Source organism: Pteronotus mesoamericanus, unplaced genomic scaffold (genome assembly GCF_021234165.1).
Source record: "Pteronotus mesoamericanus isolate MK-2021 breed Mesoamerican mustached bat unplaced genomic scaffold, CSHL_Meso_final scaffold_651, whole genome shotgun sequence".
In the NCBI taxonomy this organism is placed as follows: Eukaryota; Metazoa; Chordata; class Mammalia; order Chiroptera; family Mormoopidae; genus Pteronotus; species Pteronotus mesoamericanus.
Window position 1 is genome coordinate 8,799,646 of NW_026555325.1, and position 15,355 is coordinate 8,815,000.

At 35.0% G+C, this 15,355-nt stretch overlaps 1 protein-coding gene across 2 annotated transcripts in view; it reads right to left on the minus strand.

The window, feature by feature from the left end:
- The window catches only part of ZEB2 (zinc finger E-box binding homeobox 2), a 131,873-nt gene that overhangs the window by 29,137 nt on the left and 87,381 nt on the right, over positions 1–15,355 (minus strand). The window contains exons 3-4 of one of the 2 annotated variants that reach the window (XM_054562743.1): positions 14,699–14,956; positions 9,709–9,780 (exon numbers count right to left, since the gene is read on the minus strand). In XM_054562743.1, coding sequence (XP_054418718.1) covers positions 9,709–9,780; positions 14,699–14,956 — 330 coding nt within the window. The remainder of the gene's footprint in view (positions 1–9,708; positions 9,781–14,698; positions 14,957–15,355) is intronic. The other variant, XM_054562742.1, reaches the window with a different exon arrangement.

The window sequence follows — 15,355 nt, forward strand, 5'->3', positions numbered from 1 at the left end:
TCTGAAAAAGCTGGATGGAGAATTCATGTATCCTGGTTCTTAACCCATTACTTTTCAGCTATATCATGGTAACTCACTATGCAAGAATCCCATTTTTTATTTTTTCATCATGCCTAACTGATTGGTTATGATCTGAATAGATTTTAGATGCTGAAAAGTTCACTATGACATTATAAATAGTTCTAAATAACACTATAACACCATGAAATTAGTATGGGAAAGCCAATGTAAATGCCAACTTCAATATAAATAAAATATTAACTTAAAATTTTTTGGTATACTTTTCATGTTCCTGTTCTTCTGAAGCCCATCCATATTTATTCATTCATTCTTTATGTTTTTTTACTGGGTAGTCTACATCTAAGTCTTTTCTGGGGCAAAGCAAAAATACCATAAATGTTTTTTAAATTCTCCACTTGAGATGTCCATTTAAAATTTCCATTTAATATTTAAGAATTGTATTTTCCTAATTTGGATATTTTGTATTTTTAATCATGTTTCTATAGGCACTCAATACAAAGTAACTTTATGAACTATCTTGCAAAGGTGAATTTTTATTACTTATTATGGTTATAGTAAATAAAAAAAATGTCTCAAGTTTCACTTAGGACTAGAGACTTTATTCACGGTTCATTTTGCTTTCCACTCTTACATATTACTTGTTTATTCCCCCACATGCTTAATGAGATCCTCCTCTATGGTTCCACTTCTTCAGATTAAATGAAACTGTGTCATCCCTTGCTAATTTCCCGTCCCTCACAGCCCTTTCCAGCAAAGCCACTCCTGCTTTCACCTGCCTTAACACACAGACCAAAGAGGATGGGTCAACACACTCCTTAATTCACACTACTGTTTCAAACCAGTGTTCCTATTTTATTAATTTGCTCATCACCTATTTGTTTATTCCTTTATTTATTAATTCAACAAACTGTTTATCAACCATCAAGGCTGTATAAACACTGTGCCTACTGAAGGGAAATATGGAGAATAAACTTGACCTCTATGCTCAAAAAGCCTCCAATTTGTAATCGTATTTTTTGAAGTTTAAGTCATTCATTTTTCTCCATTATGTTTTATAATACTGCCTACATAGCTCAAGTAAAATGGCAGTCTTCTTATTATGTTTACCCGCGACTGCCATTGTTATCATTCTGGAAAACGCGATTACTCAGAAGATAGTCCATGGGAACCCTGGCTTCATAGTGCTTTGACTTTCTCTTGTCCAACAACATGGATGGGCATGCCTTGGTACTGGGCTAACCCTGGGACAATTTCGTATCTATGAACCAGAACTGGGGACTTTCATTCTCTGATTTCAACTTTCTGCCTTTCCGCATCATTGAGTTCCTCATTCCCCTGAAACAGGTATGTCACTGTGATAATCAGGCCCTGACAAGTACCCCAGTTTATTTCACCCATTCCGATTTGATACTTGCCTCAGTTCACCTTGAAGCCTGAAATGACTTCCATCCCTGTCTCTTATTCTTGTTTCATTCTTACCTTGACAAATTAAAATCTAGCCCAATTTCTCTGCTCCTAGAGTATCCAAAATGTCTAGAAAAATTTTGTAACTGTATTGACCTATTTCAGCCTGTGCTATGAAAACAGGATATTCTTTTATGATGATAATTACATCTCCATACATTGTCCACAGCAACTGCTCTACACTTTCACTCAAGATTCCAACCCTTTTCTCATTCCCTTACTGTTAACTCACGCACTGTTTTTCTATTTACTTCAAAGAATGCAACACATGTAATGTGAATCCCCTAAACTGCCTTAAATTCAGACAAAATCTACCATCATTCATCCTTCTTTTTTCTGCTCTTATTGCTAAAAGCATGTCTCTCTACCCATAGCCAAGGCTTCCACCTAAAAGCTATTCCCTTACAACTCTTCTGATAACCCAGTCAACCTCTCACCCAGTCTTACATTTTCAGCCTTTCTCATTCTCTCTTTCACACAGAGGCATGTTTAGCAAGCCCTTTTCCTGAAGAGAATCTTCCCTAAAATTTGCTATCATCTTCTGCTTTCATGTCTCCAATATTTGATCTTACGTTTTGTCAGAAGCCCTCTGCAATAGGGAACACTTCTCACTTGAACCTACATAGCTTGTTGTGTTTCAAGTAAAAACCTTAATCCATGTATTATAATAATAATAAATAATAATAATAATGCCTAGCAATTGTTGAACATTTATTACGTCCAAAATTGTGTTAAACATTTTACACACGTTTCTGAATTCATTCACCCAATTGAATGTTAAGTCCAGAATGATAGTGACTATTCATTGTATCTTTCATGATCCCTAACAAAATGCCTTGCACTTAGTAGGGTGTCTCTAAGTGACTATTGATCTGAATTGCTAATGAGGATATAATTATTTATTTGTGAATTTTTCCTGTCATTATTATTTTTGTTTTCCTTTTTGGCCCTGTAAGATTTTTCATTCCCACAGGACTAGAATTAGATTTTCTATTTCCTTAAAGTTTCTTTCTCAAGTCTGAGTTCAAATTCTTCACAAAACAAATACTCTGAAAAGAATGAATGTAAGTATCTTAGTGGTTATCAGCAAGTGACAAACATTTTATTATTTACTTATTTGATTGTTATACAGAACAGGAAGAGAAGAAAGATATGATTCCTGATGCTAGTCAGTGACCAGGTAAAGGGAAAAATCTTTGACAGCTTTCATCATCATTTTACACAAACATTAAAATTACTACAAATCCTCTTCTACATTTAAAAAGGGATGCTAGTTAAAGAAGTGAGATAGAAAATGAAGCTATTCCTTCTTAATCTTCGTATTTTAACCTGAAGTTCACTACGAGAGCAGTGAAAAGAAACTTGTCTACTACTTGTTTGGTTAGTTTTGCAAGATGTCAAAGGAATTTAACTGACAAAGGCCCTCACATGGACTGGTTAGTCCTTCCATTACAAATTTGTGAAACATTGCATTTTTGTTTTCTTGAGAAGGAATTAATGAGGAACCGTTGTGAAAGGTGAAAACAGTTCAGAATGTGTTTACTTCTTAATGAATGAAAATGGTTTAAAGCTCACTTGTACATGCAAACAAACTGGCAAAAACAAAACAAAACCAGTGAGCATCTAGTATATGTCAGGCTTTGTAATAGATATTTAAAAAAATGCTATACCACTTAACCCCTACAATGAGACTTCGTACACAGGGAATCACTAGTTCCACTTTATCAATGTAGAAACAAAGGCTTAGTATACATTTGAGTTCATGTAACTAGCAATTGATAGAGACAAAATTCAAATGTAGGTTATTTGGCTCTAGAATCTGGAGCACTCCAAAAGAACATTTGTTTTTCATACGTGAAAGCGGTTATGTATTCTTCTTAAAATTTTGAAACCATGTTTAATGATTATAGTTAGAGTCAATATATGTCGTTCCTTCTTGGACAATAATTTGCTTGCTTTGTGTAAGATTAAGAAGACAGACCTAAATTGGCCTTACCCAGTTCTAGATGCAAGGTGCTTTCTTTCCATTCTCCCCCCCGCCCCCAGCAGAGGAAGCAAAGGTGCAGGTGTGTATTAATAGCCCTTTATAACTAGAGAAGTAGATTGTCTGAGTAAATATAACTTTCACATTTTCAAAGAGGAAACAACAGGGGCCTATTTGGGTCTTGATGTGCATGTGGAACCGCATTAATGCTCATGATCATCATGTACCTAAGATAGATCCTTGTTACTATTAGCCCTTAGACAAACTCATGTTTGTAATGCTCCTAAGTGTCTCCATTTCTCTAATCTTCTTGGAAAATAGTTTTTTCACACACTCTAAAAAATTCTACTTAATAATTTTACTCTGAATTTGAATCTCATTAACATCTGGAAGATGTAAGGTTTTTTGTAAAAATGCCTTCTTTGTCTTATGACTTAAAATATACAATTTTCTTTCATTTTTAAAACATTAAAATTAGTGTAGAAACACTAAATGCCATGTGGAAAGTTATTAATATAAATCAGAGGTTGCAATGCTCTATGTTGTTATAAACCAATTTTGCTATTCTGCTAATTTAACTTTGTTGTAAAAAGGTTGCAAACCTCTAGAAAGTTGTTTTTTGCCTTTAACAAGTTGATTTTAGGAACTTAAGTCCTGGTTTCACTCTGAAGATGCTAGACTTAATTCCCTCCACAGGGAATGTTTTCCCCTTTTCAGGACACCTTCTCAGAGTTCATTTCCTTCTCCACCAATTACTTGTTCATTCATTCATTCATTCATTCATTTATTTTAACAGTCATAATGTGTATCATGTGTATTCACTGCTACACTTGGCACTTTGAAGAAAACAAAGAATAGCCTGTTCCTTAAAGCAAACATTTTGGGGGCATTTACTAAGGCAAATATATACATTATGTATTTAATGACCTCAACAATCCTATGGGGTGGATATCACGATAATCTACCTCCATGTTACAGCTGAAGAAATTGTTTGTCCTCATGAAATTAACTAGGTAAAACAGGTGTAAACTATATAAAAAAGAGGAACAATTCAACATGCCAAAATTAGTCCTGCGCACCTGAGGGCTGTGGGATTTCAGAGAAGGAAGAGATTGATGTGGTTTGGGTGTTCAAGGATGACCACATTGAGGAAATGGGATGTGAGCTGTCCCTGAAGAACAAAAGGGTGGGGAGAATTTGAATGACTGGAGGAAGGCGAGAGACAGATTAGTATCTCAAGGAATAGCATGGCCAAAGATTCAGATTGGCATAAGCGAGATTCTTTTTTTGATATTAACAAGGATTTGGTCTGATAAAAATGGAACATTGCTGGTATGAAATGGTGGCACCTAATACCAGAGAAGAATGTGAATTTTGCCGTAAAGGTACTAAGGTGCAATTAAAGATACTAAGAAGAGAATATGGACAATAAGAAAAGAATTATTGAAGAAATGTGAACTGACAAAATAGAGGAGGATATAAAGGCTAGAAATCAGTCAAATGAAACAGACTTTCTTGTTTGGGAGAATAGAATAATGGGAGATGACTATGTCTAGTTGGTTATTTCAGGCCAGAGAATATGTCAAATTGGAAAGATAAAAGGGGAAGTTAAGTGTTGTCTCTCATCCGCTCCCTCATTTCTTCAGAAATTCTGTCTGATCTAGACCATTCTAAGATTTATGACAATGAAGTGACCAAAACCCTATACCATTTGTGTTTTCAAGTTGTTTACAATTTAGTAGGGAGAAACATACCTGTAGATGATTTAGTATAATATGAGAGAGAATTAAATAAATCCTATAAGAAGACCCTGAAAGGAATGAATGGTTGATCCTTAGTTGGAGACTGTACAATGGCTTCTTGGTGGCAATGGCCTTTAAGAATGTGTTTGATGCTGTCAGGCTGAGAAGCTCTTAGGCCGAAAGAGAATGAGTGGCTTCCTAGGTCGAAGGAAAACCATGGACAATGGCAAAGGATTATAAAAATGGTAAACAGTCTTCCAGGGCCGGGGCATATTCTGGGAAGGGGCATTGAAGGCAAGACGGGGATAGAGCATGGAGGGTGCCAACTCGGCTCAAAAGCCAACGCAATCTGAAAGCAATGGGGAACCATGCAAGGTTAAGTATGAAATGGAGTGAGATGACGTACAATTATCCATCTTCCCTCAGTGTTAGGGAAATAATTTCTAACTAACTTTGTTAGGGTGAAGAATGTATGAGAGAAATTAGTGATTGAAAATGGGGCCCAGTTAGCAAGGTATTGTAATAGCTCAAAGGAAATATGAGGACTGAAAATGACTCAAATGATATATGATATTTCTGACAGTAGAATTGATAGTACTTGATGGCTAATTAGATAAAGTATGTAAGTGTCAAAGATGATACCATAGTTTCTACCAGGTTCAACTCCTTAGAGAGGTAGAAAACTTTCTAAGGCAAAAGAATATGTCAGGTGATTTAGATTTTATTCCCAAATCTGCCATTAGTTAGTTACTGTGGCATTTTTTAAATACAGTTTCCTCAACTATCAAATTATAGTTAAGGGATTGTCTTATAGTGTAACTTTTAATTTTAGAAATCTGTGATTCAATTCCACTAAATCTTCCCACTACTTCTTACAGATTTAAATTCAGCAGAATATATTATGAAAGAGATATGCTCTTAGATTCTAAAAGACTACTTTATTTATATAAAGTTAAACTTTACTATTTAATAGATTTGTTAAACTAAGGAAGAACTTCAGAGGTCTTTTCCTTACTTTTAGTTAGGAATGAAATTTGTGTGTGTGTATTCGCAGAAAAATATTGAAGACATTTTCCTTCTCTTTCCCCTACAAGTTATTCCAGTTAATAACAACACTTTTTTTTTATCAGAAAATTTGCTTAACTTAAAAAAATTACCTATTCCAATGTCTTTTGGTTCTGCTTTGAAGAAAAATGGAATCTCATGTCAAATAATCCCATATTCATTCCTTAATAAAAACATTTATTGAGAGCCTATTAATTTTAAGGCACACTTATAGACTATCTGGTAGCCTAAGAAACAATCCATGCTTGCAGAATTTGCAATCTAATTTGGAAAAGACAACATTAATTAACAACACACTACAGCATCTGTGGAGAGGTTAGTTGATTTGTTCTATGAGAGTTTACTGGAGGAAGATTTTATTTTAGTTGAGATGGCTGGAGAAGAAGGTCAGCTGGATCTTCATCAGGACTTGGGTAAAGAGAAAGACAGGGTCCATTAATAAGTAATTTCAACTATAAATAATGTCCTACTTCAATTCCACTTGTATTTAGCATCTAAGAAGATGCTAGAGCAAAGAAACAGTAAACTTATGGTTGGAGAGGGATATGTATTTATCCTCTAACAGGGCTGAGTTATAAACTGAGGATCAGAAGTAAATTCCTAATTACCAAGTCCAATGTATTTGCTTAGCATTCTTTCACAATTGTACCTACTTGAAACTTTTGATTGAATTGACCATTCTCTCCTTTTTGAAACTTTCTTTCTTTACTTTTTGAATGTTTAATTTCTTTTTCTATCTTACAATTTTTTTTCTTTCAATCAATTTGACTTTTCTCCCTCCCCACGAGGAGCCCTGGCCTCAGCTTTCTCCTTGTTTCAATAAACACACTCTCAATTGTAAGTCTCAAAGCCCCAAGATGTTAAATACTGTAATCTGAATATATTTGCATGATTCAAATCTCTATATAGAGCCCTGACTCCCTGGGTTTCAATTCCTCATTTCCAATGGACATTCTTATTTTCTCATATATATATATTTGTCTAACTTTTCTATGAAAATGGTACTGTCTAAAGATCAGCTCAAGGTCTCCTCCCCCAAATTGGATCTTTCTCCTATCTAGCAAGAACAAATGTTGCCATATTCTAAACACACACATGCGTAATCTTGAAGTTATTTTGACTCCATCACCCAGAGAATCAACTGGTTGTTGAGAAGTCATGATGCTAATTTCATCGTCACCACCCTAGGACAAACTTTTTATCACTTCACACCTGAATAACTACAATGGTTTCTAGTTAGCCTCCCAACGTCTAGTTTTCCCCCAAAGAAATCACGGTAGAATAACATGACCCACACTTTTGATTGTTGCTTTCAACTTAAATGTCCACTTTATTTTCCCATGAATTGCCTCCTAGGACCCTCTGATTCAGCCAAATTCTTTTACTATCCTTTGAATAAATATCACAGTTTCCTTTGCTGGCTAACATACTCTTCCTTTCCTAGAAAGCCCTTCCTCACTTCTCTATGACTATGGAAAATGTACTTGGCTCACATAATACCTCCATCATGAAACCTTTTCTAAATACTAACACAATAGGATCTCTCCCACTTTTGTAACTTGAAATAATTATGGTTCCTAACAGTTGTTGCATATTTATCACATATTTTACTTATCACTCATTATTATTTCTTGAGTGTTAGTCTCATTTTCCAAATTAAATAATAACCATGCCTTAGACTGCCTGACCCATCTTCTACCACACACACGCAAAACAGTGAGTATATAGAAGACACTCAATGAATACTTACTGATTTATTTGTTGCCTGAATGCATATAAACTTTAAGGAATAGTAAGCAGTATGAGAAAAAAGGATCTTAAAGCTAGGTGAAAGAACATTCAAAATTGATTTTTAAATATGAATAGGAACAATTTTTATTAACTTCACTTTACCCTTTAAGTGTGTAAAACAGCTAGTAAATTGTCACTTTCTGCGATAAGTTTCCTTTTGTGACACCTTAAATGCCTATAAAGTTAATAAAATTAGCATTTATGTATGCTTAAAGTGGTAGTTTAATATTTATTTTTAACAGGAACATGAAGCCAATTTTGATCTCATCAGTTGGGACATCATAGAAAGTATCTACTTTGTGATATGTATTATATTTTTATGTAAAATTATTTTTCATGTCTCTATTTTACATGGTGAAGGTTCTCCTGCAACAGACTCTTAAAACTAGAAATATTCTTAAGAAGCAACTATTTCAATCTATTAATTTTTCAGGCATAGAAAATGAATTCCAAAGAGGATAACTGACTTGCCCCTGGTCACAATCCAGTAACTGCCAGGGCTGTGCCTAAAAATTATGATTGTTGGTTCCAGATACTATACTTTTTCCTAAATCTCATCTTGGGCAGTTTCATTTTTGTGCCTAGATTTCCATGTTTTCATTTTACACCTAAGATTTTTATACCTACTAGTGTCTTGTAAGTTATTAATAACATCCTAAATAGAAGCTGAGCATGAGCAGTCTACTGGGATATGTATCAACAAAACGAGATATGAGTAGCATCTTAATTGTTTACATTTCTAAAACTTCGTAAAATTGTAACTCTTTTTGATTGGTGAGTTGAGTGGAAGTCGTTACATGATTATTTTTGTTGTTGTTTTGTCTGGGAAGATAACCTTACATTGGGCACTGTGCTAATATTTGTAATGGCAGTGTGAAGGATTGTTGGAAACACTAAAAAATAATTAGCCTTATTCAGGAAAAGAGAGATAAACACAGTGAGTCAATGTAAATTTGCACTGGTGATACAAGAATGGGAGAGAAGACACTGTTTTGGGGAAAGAACATGGACTTTCACAATTGTCCTGAAACTCAATTCTATACAGTAGCAGAGTAAAGCAAAACACCACTTACTACCTTCCTACTGTGTTTTTTAGGTTTCATTAAAAAGAAGTAAAATTGTCCGTTTTTCCTCACAGAACTTTTGCTTAGAAAATATTATTTGGAAGGGCAAGAGAGTACTGAGTATTAAGAGTAAAGGAAGACTAAAAAGGACCTCAAATGATCAATTTTTATGAGGAATATTCACCAAAATTTGGTTTATCTTGCTAGAAAAAATTTTTACAATTGAAACTAGATGATATCATTTGAACCCTGAAGGACAAATATCAACTGGTGGCTAAAAGAGGCATATTCTATTCTGATTTTAAAATTCTTTGTGCAGTCTTTTAAAATCAAAAAAATTACTTACAGAAATTTTCCAAACTCATGCTTTGAAAGGATTCATTCATCCATTTCATTTTTCTCAACTTTCACAGGCAAATTAGGGGTTTAAGATATATGTGCTGACTACAATACCAAAATACAGAGTTCTGATTTGACACAAAACAAGAGCCTTGTAACGCGTGACTTAATTGTGAAGTCACGGTAACGCCACGTGCCACAGGACAAATGGGATCTTAGCGTGGTCAGCCTAACTTACCTGTACCATTGTTCATTGTGGTCTGGATCGTGGCTTCTGGCCCCAGAGTGTCATAGTCCTCCTTCATTTCTTCTGTGGGGGAAAATTATCTTTAGCATTTGAAAATTGTAAAAAGGCTTACTATTAGGCATGCCAACCACAGGAACAAGGAAGATTCTTTGAAAGGAAACAGAGAAAAGGCTTGTTGTAAACCTCTAAACAATAGCTTTGTTCAGGCAATTGAATGAATCCAATAGTGCTAGCTGCACAAGAACTTATTTACTTTGAGCATTACTGCAAGCTGTGAAAAACAGAGGTGCTTATTTGGGGCAAATGAAGGGCTTTTCTTCTGGTGGCAGTTCTAGTGACAAACAGGGGGAAAGATATTATTTTTTCAATAAGAGTCAAAAGCACCTAGTATTTGTACTTACAAAGAGGCATGCTAGCTGCTATGCCTTTAGTAACCCTGGATGATTAGTGGCAAGTCAAAATTTCTTATTTTATTTTCACACTTCCCCCCACCCCCCGCTTTTGGATGGCACTAACCTATGCAAACATATTTTTTAAAAACCTAATTCTACATATCAAAACTTGAAAGACCCAGTTTATAAGTCAAGCATCCCAGAGGTATTGAAAACACCTGTTTCCCTGTTTTATATAACCTTCAAAAACACGCCTTCCTCATTCCTTTCCTTGCTACTCCATAAATATCTTCCTTTCTTACTTGTGCATCAGTCGATAATCAGAGTCATTTTCTGAGGAAAACCTTATAGATGTAACAACAGTTCAATGTTATGATGAAGATGAAAATATGTAAGATTAAAGTTGAAGCCTCACAAATGATAAAAGGCCACTGTCTAAAACTGCCATATTTTAAAATAGGAAGAGTGTGAAAAATAGGAGGACTCTTGAATTTTCCGCCTACCAAATTGTAGTGTGCGTGAGAGGGCAGAGAAGAACAGCTGACAGTTCGAAACCCTCCAAATATGTAAGTGAAACATGAACTTTTAAAAATTGCATTTTTACAACAACAATACTAATGAGAACTAAACACGATCCAGTATAAATATCTCTCTGTGATAATCATTTTACTTAAAACAAGAGAAACTCTATAAGTGGGTCTCTGAATCCCCGAATTTATTCTAAGAGCAAAGCACAGGGGCTTATCTCATTCCTTGCTCATCACATTTTAGTCGTAATCATTTAATAAAAGAATAAGTTCTAGTAAATGTTACAGCAAAATTAAAATATATGTCTTACAGGTAGTATCCTACAGCTCATCTGTTTCTGGTTTCAGAGCTGAGGAATCATGAACTTCGTAAGATAAAGTAAATAGATGCTAATTTAATGCCACTGAATAAAGAACATTCAGACAATTTGAACGGTATTTGTTTAAACTGTACAGCCACTTTAAATTTATTCTTGGACCTGGACTTCTTTCTTATTTAAGGACTGTATTCACAGAGACATTTTGCATAAAACATTCAGAAGTTCAATATATAGCAATATCATATTGTCAATTGTAATAATCGATCCGTTGAAAGGCTCTCTCATCTGATATTTTTATCAGTCTTTGCAAGGAATTAAATTAAGGTATTTCTGAGAAGTTCAGTACTAGATATAAATATAGCTTTTGTGTCTTTCTTCCTCGTTCATCTCATGTGATTTCTGGTAGCTAAGAGTCAGAAGTATCATAAGTTTTCCATCTGAGAGATCAAGTCACTGAGGGGAAAACAGTTAACAGTATTTTTTTTTTTTTTGCATAATAGTGGTAATGTTCAAGATTTCTGCTGTACTTCCTTCCTCATTGTCATTTTCTTATGAAAAAGTAAAGAGAAGTTACAGTGTGTGGTTGCTTCCCAAGTCATTAAATGCTGGGTATACAAATGTGTAGTCGGCACTTTGCATGTACTGCATTCTGTAGCAACTTTAGCTATACCCCTCTTTTACCAAAGATTGTGCAGCTGAGGTGGTGTCATTTTTACCTAGAATGTGCTTTGCTTCAATTTACTGAGCACCAAACTTAAAAAAAAAAATCAAGTGAATGTATTGAAATGGAACACTAAGCTTTTCCAGGTATGTGTTTGAAATACTATGTATCTGCCTACTTAATTAAGTTTCACATGAACCATATTGAGAAGACATAATAATACAGAGGTCAGGAGTATCTCCTCTGAATTAATGGCAATCCTGGCTGTCTTTCTGCCTCATGCCTAACCTTAAACATTTTCCAAGACACCTCTGACTCAGCATACTGTGTCTGAAACCACATAGTATATTTATTTTTAAAACACTTGTAAAAGTTTGCATTTTCCAGTCACCCTTGGGATGAAGGCTTGTAAAAATAAAGAGCACTTTCTTCCTTAAGATGAAGAATCCTTGAATAAGCAGAAAGAGGCCAAGATGCAGGTGATTTATTTAAGTCTGTGTCAATGATAATGATGTCATGGTTTCCAGCACACTGTGTCCACCCCATTGTGGGACAAAAGAATGTCAAGGACAATTCTAAACACAAAACTTTGATTGTGCTGGAACCGGAAAGGCACAGTAAGAACTCCACTGCACTCTTCAGTTCAAAACCTGCATCCTGCAGACAAACTCCTGAAAGCAAGGGAGAAAGAGCAAAGCACAGGGGCTTATCTCAGAGTAAAGCTATGTGCTGAGGTGTGAGGGTAGACAGCCAGGCACCAGGGATAAAACACTACTAAATAAAACAGCCCCAGAATTAGAATTATTGTCTATATTGTGTGTTTTGAACAATAAATATGAGAAATATTTTATCAGAAGAAAAATGTGTTATCTAAGACTCAGGATAAACAATGAGTAGCTTTTTAAGACCAATTTCTTTTCATTAGACATCAAGGCACCACTTTTGGAACAATAAAAAAAAAAGAGCAATAAATCACTACTAATCATTAGAACTAGACAGGTAATAGCCGGGTAACTTTCTTGGTCCAAATAGCCAAATGAGATTAGGGATTTACATTTTATTTAATTATTGTGACTCCGGAATGGTAGTTTATTTACTATAAAGGTAAGAGCAAAGAATAGCCTGTTCATTTGTATCTCAGGAACCATTAACTACAGGTGATAACAGGGTTTATAATACATTCATTTGGATTATTGTATATGAAAACATTTAGAATTATGATCCATGGCCAAGAAAAAACGCTGCTGTGATCACAAACTACTACAGCTTGACATTGGTGTTTTGGCTGTTTTTCAATTATTGATTTTAATTTTTTAAAATTAAACTTTTTTTTAGAAGTTTGGAGCTGTACATTTGTTATATCATTATTAATTATTCCTTTAAGGGTGGAAATTCTAGTAATTGGTCCTTGCCCTTGATTTCTAGATATTAAAATTTAAAGCATCAGAACATTCATTCTTATAGCCCTGCATATCTAGTTCATTAACAAATATGAATAGCTAACACCAGCTCATTTAAATAGTATGTCTTACATGAGTTCTCGCCACACTCTGTTTCTGTCACACTGCTCCCAAGAATCATTGGCTCTTATTATACATGTAAATGGCTATCATAAAAATAAAAATTTCATTTAAGATTGTTAATGACTTCTGCAGCAGTCAGACTTCCTTTAATGATCATCCTCTGCCCCTAATTAAACGTATTTATCTTTCAAGCATCTTTGGCTGAGTTCTCCCTCATAGTTGAAAATCTAAAACCTTAAGTCTTAATGGATATAACGATAAATGTTTATGTGTGGGATTGCTGAGATTCGAGAAACCTTCACCGAAAGCAAAATTGGAAACAGAAAGAGTACAAAACTTGGCACAGTATACTAGGGAAACGAAAAACAAATACACTACACTCACATTGCCATCAGTCATTTCTTCTTCTTTTTTCACATTTAATTTTCTTTAGTTAGTGGAAGTGCTTTTATTTTCCTCCTTCCAGAATACCAAACAATTACTCTGCCTAGGTTCAGTGTTTTATAGTCTGCGACATTACAATAACATATACATAGACTCTTTTAATTTTGTACTCAAGTACAGTTGGCATGCAATAGGTAGACTTGTGTTTACTTATTTCCTTTCCCACCCACTTCACCTATTAAAAGAAAAGAAACATCACTGTTATTTATATTGTAAGAGAAAAAACAAGGTGGGGCAATTCATAATAGCTTTCTCTGGGTCCTGGGAATAGAGATTAAGGAGGCACAAAGGTGAATTACAAAGGTCATTTGAAAATTTGTTATGGGCCACCTTACCAAGTAAGGATGAGCAGAGGCGGTTTAGGGGAAAAAGACTAATTCTCTTTTGTTAATCATGTCACACATTGGTGATGTTCCATCTTAAGTAAATTTAAACCAAGAAGACATTTCCGTCTGCACAGTGGCATCTGAAGTTTTAGTTTGAACATAATTTACTTTATTTTTATTACAGCTGGTCTTGGGCCATTTTTACTTCTCCAGAGATTCCCGCCAAATAACAGGCATCATTATCAAGTACTTAGCTGTTGAGTAATATAAAAAAAAAGCTACCTGACCAGGTGAAAGTGCGAAATCACATTCACACTTAACGAAGGATAATGATGAGATGGTTGAATTACAATAGGAGGTGTCAGACGGACACTGCTGCTACATTAAACTGACAGTTTTTACTTGATATTGCTACATAATTTCCACACAAAACTTTCAAAATTATGTCAGTTGTGAGTTCTTACGTGGCTTCCATTTTCTATCCTGAAAGTATATATCGTGCTCGTGCCATCTATATGATTTGCACACTGTGAATGTGGTGCAGGTAACTCACACTGTGTGTTTAAAATGTAGTGCGTGTGCAACTTTCATCAAAACCTAAACACGATCCCTTCCTAAGATGTCAGTGGTGTAATGTGATAACACTATCACTTCATCATCTGTCACCAGCTTTGGTATCTGTCCCCTGCGAGGGCCACGCGAAGAAATATTTTAATTATTTGGTTGTGGACGTTCCACTAGGTAGAAAAGAAGGCACAGGAAGGGGCCAAGTAGCTTTTGACACTTACCTGGACCGTCTACAGAGGCTTGCAGAATGTCGTTGTTGTGCCAGGTATGTTCCACTCCACCCTCCCTTATCTCATCTTCCTCTTCCTCTCTTGGCAGCAGAGCTTGGCTCACGTGCGGGGAGGACTCATGGTTGGGCACGCCAGCTGGACTCCTCTCTTGGTCCAGAGGGTTAGCAATCCCGTCCTCCTCAGCAATTTGAAGCTTGTCCTCCTCGTCTGTTTCAGAACCCGTGTCCACTACATTGTCATAGTTCACCACTGAAGAGGAAGCACAGGACACACACTCTCTAAACACTCTGTTGAGAAATATCAGTCACCCCTAATTGTTGAGTTAAATGGAAAATAATTAATATTTTCATAACTTAATCGCTCAACCATGTCAGGAAAATATAATTAATATCTTTCATGTTTTAGCATTTTTATTCTTATTCAATTAAAGCAGGGTACTCTTGATGATTTTAAATAGTTTTTTTACTAAAAAGACGAGAAATTTTAAAAAGCAGCAGAAGCACATATACTCAAAAATATGCCTGTATTGCATATGAAAGAGACATATTGCAATATGCACTTTTGATGCTCTATAAAAACTTATAAAATAGATCTGCAATTGGCATTTTCATTAGCTTAGTGACATAGAGTGTTTACTATAAAATGTTG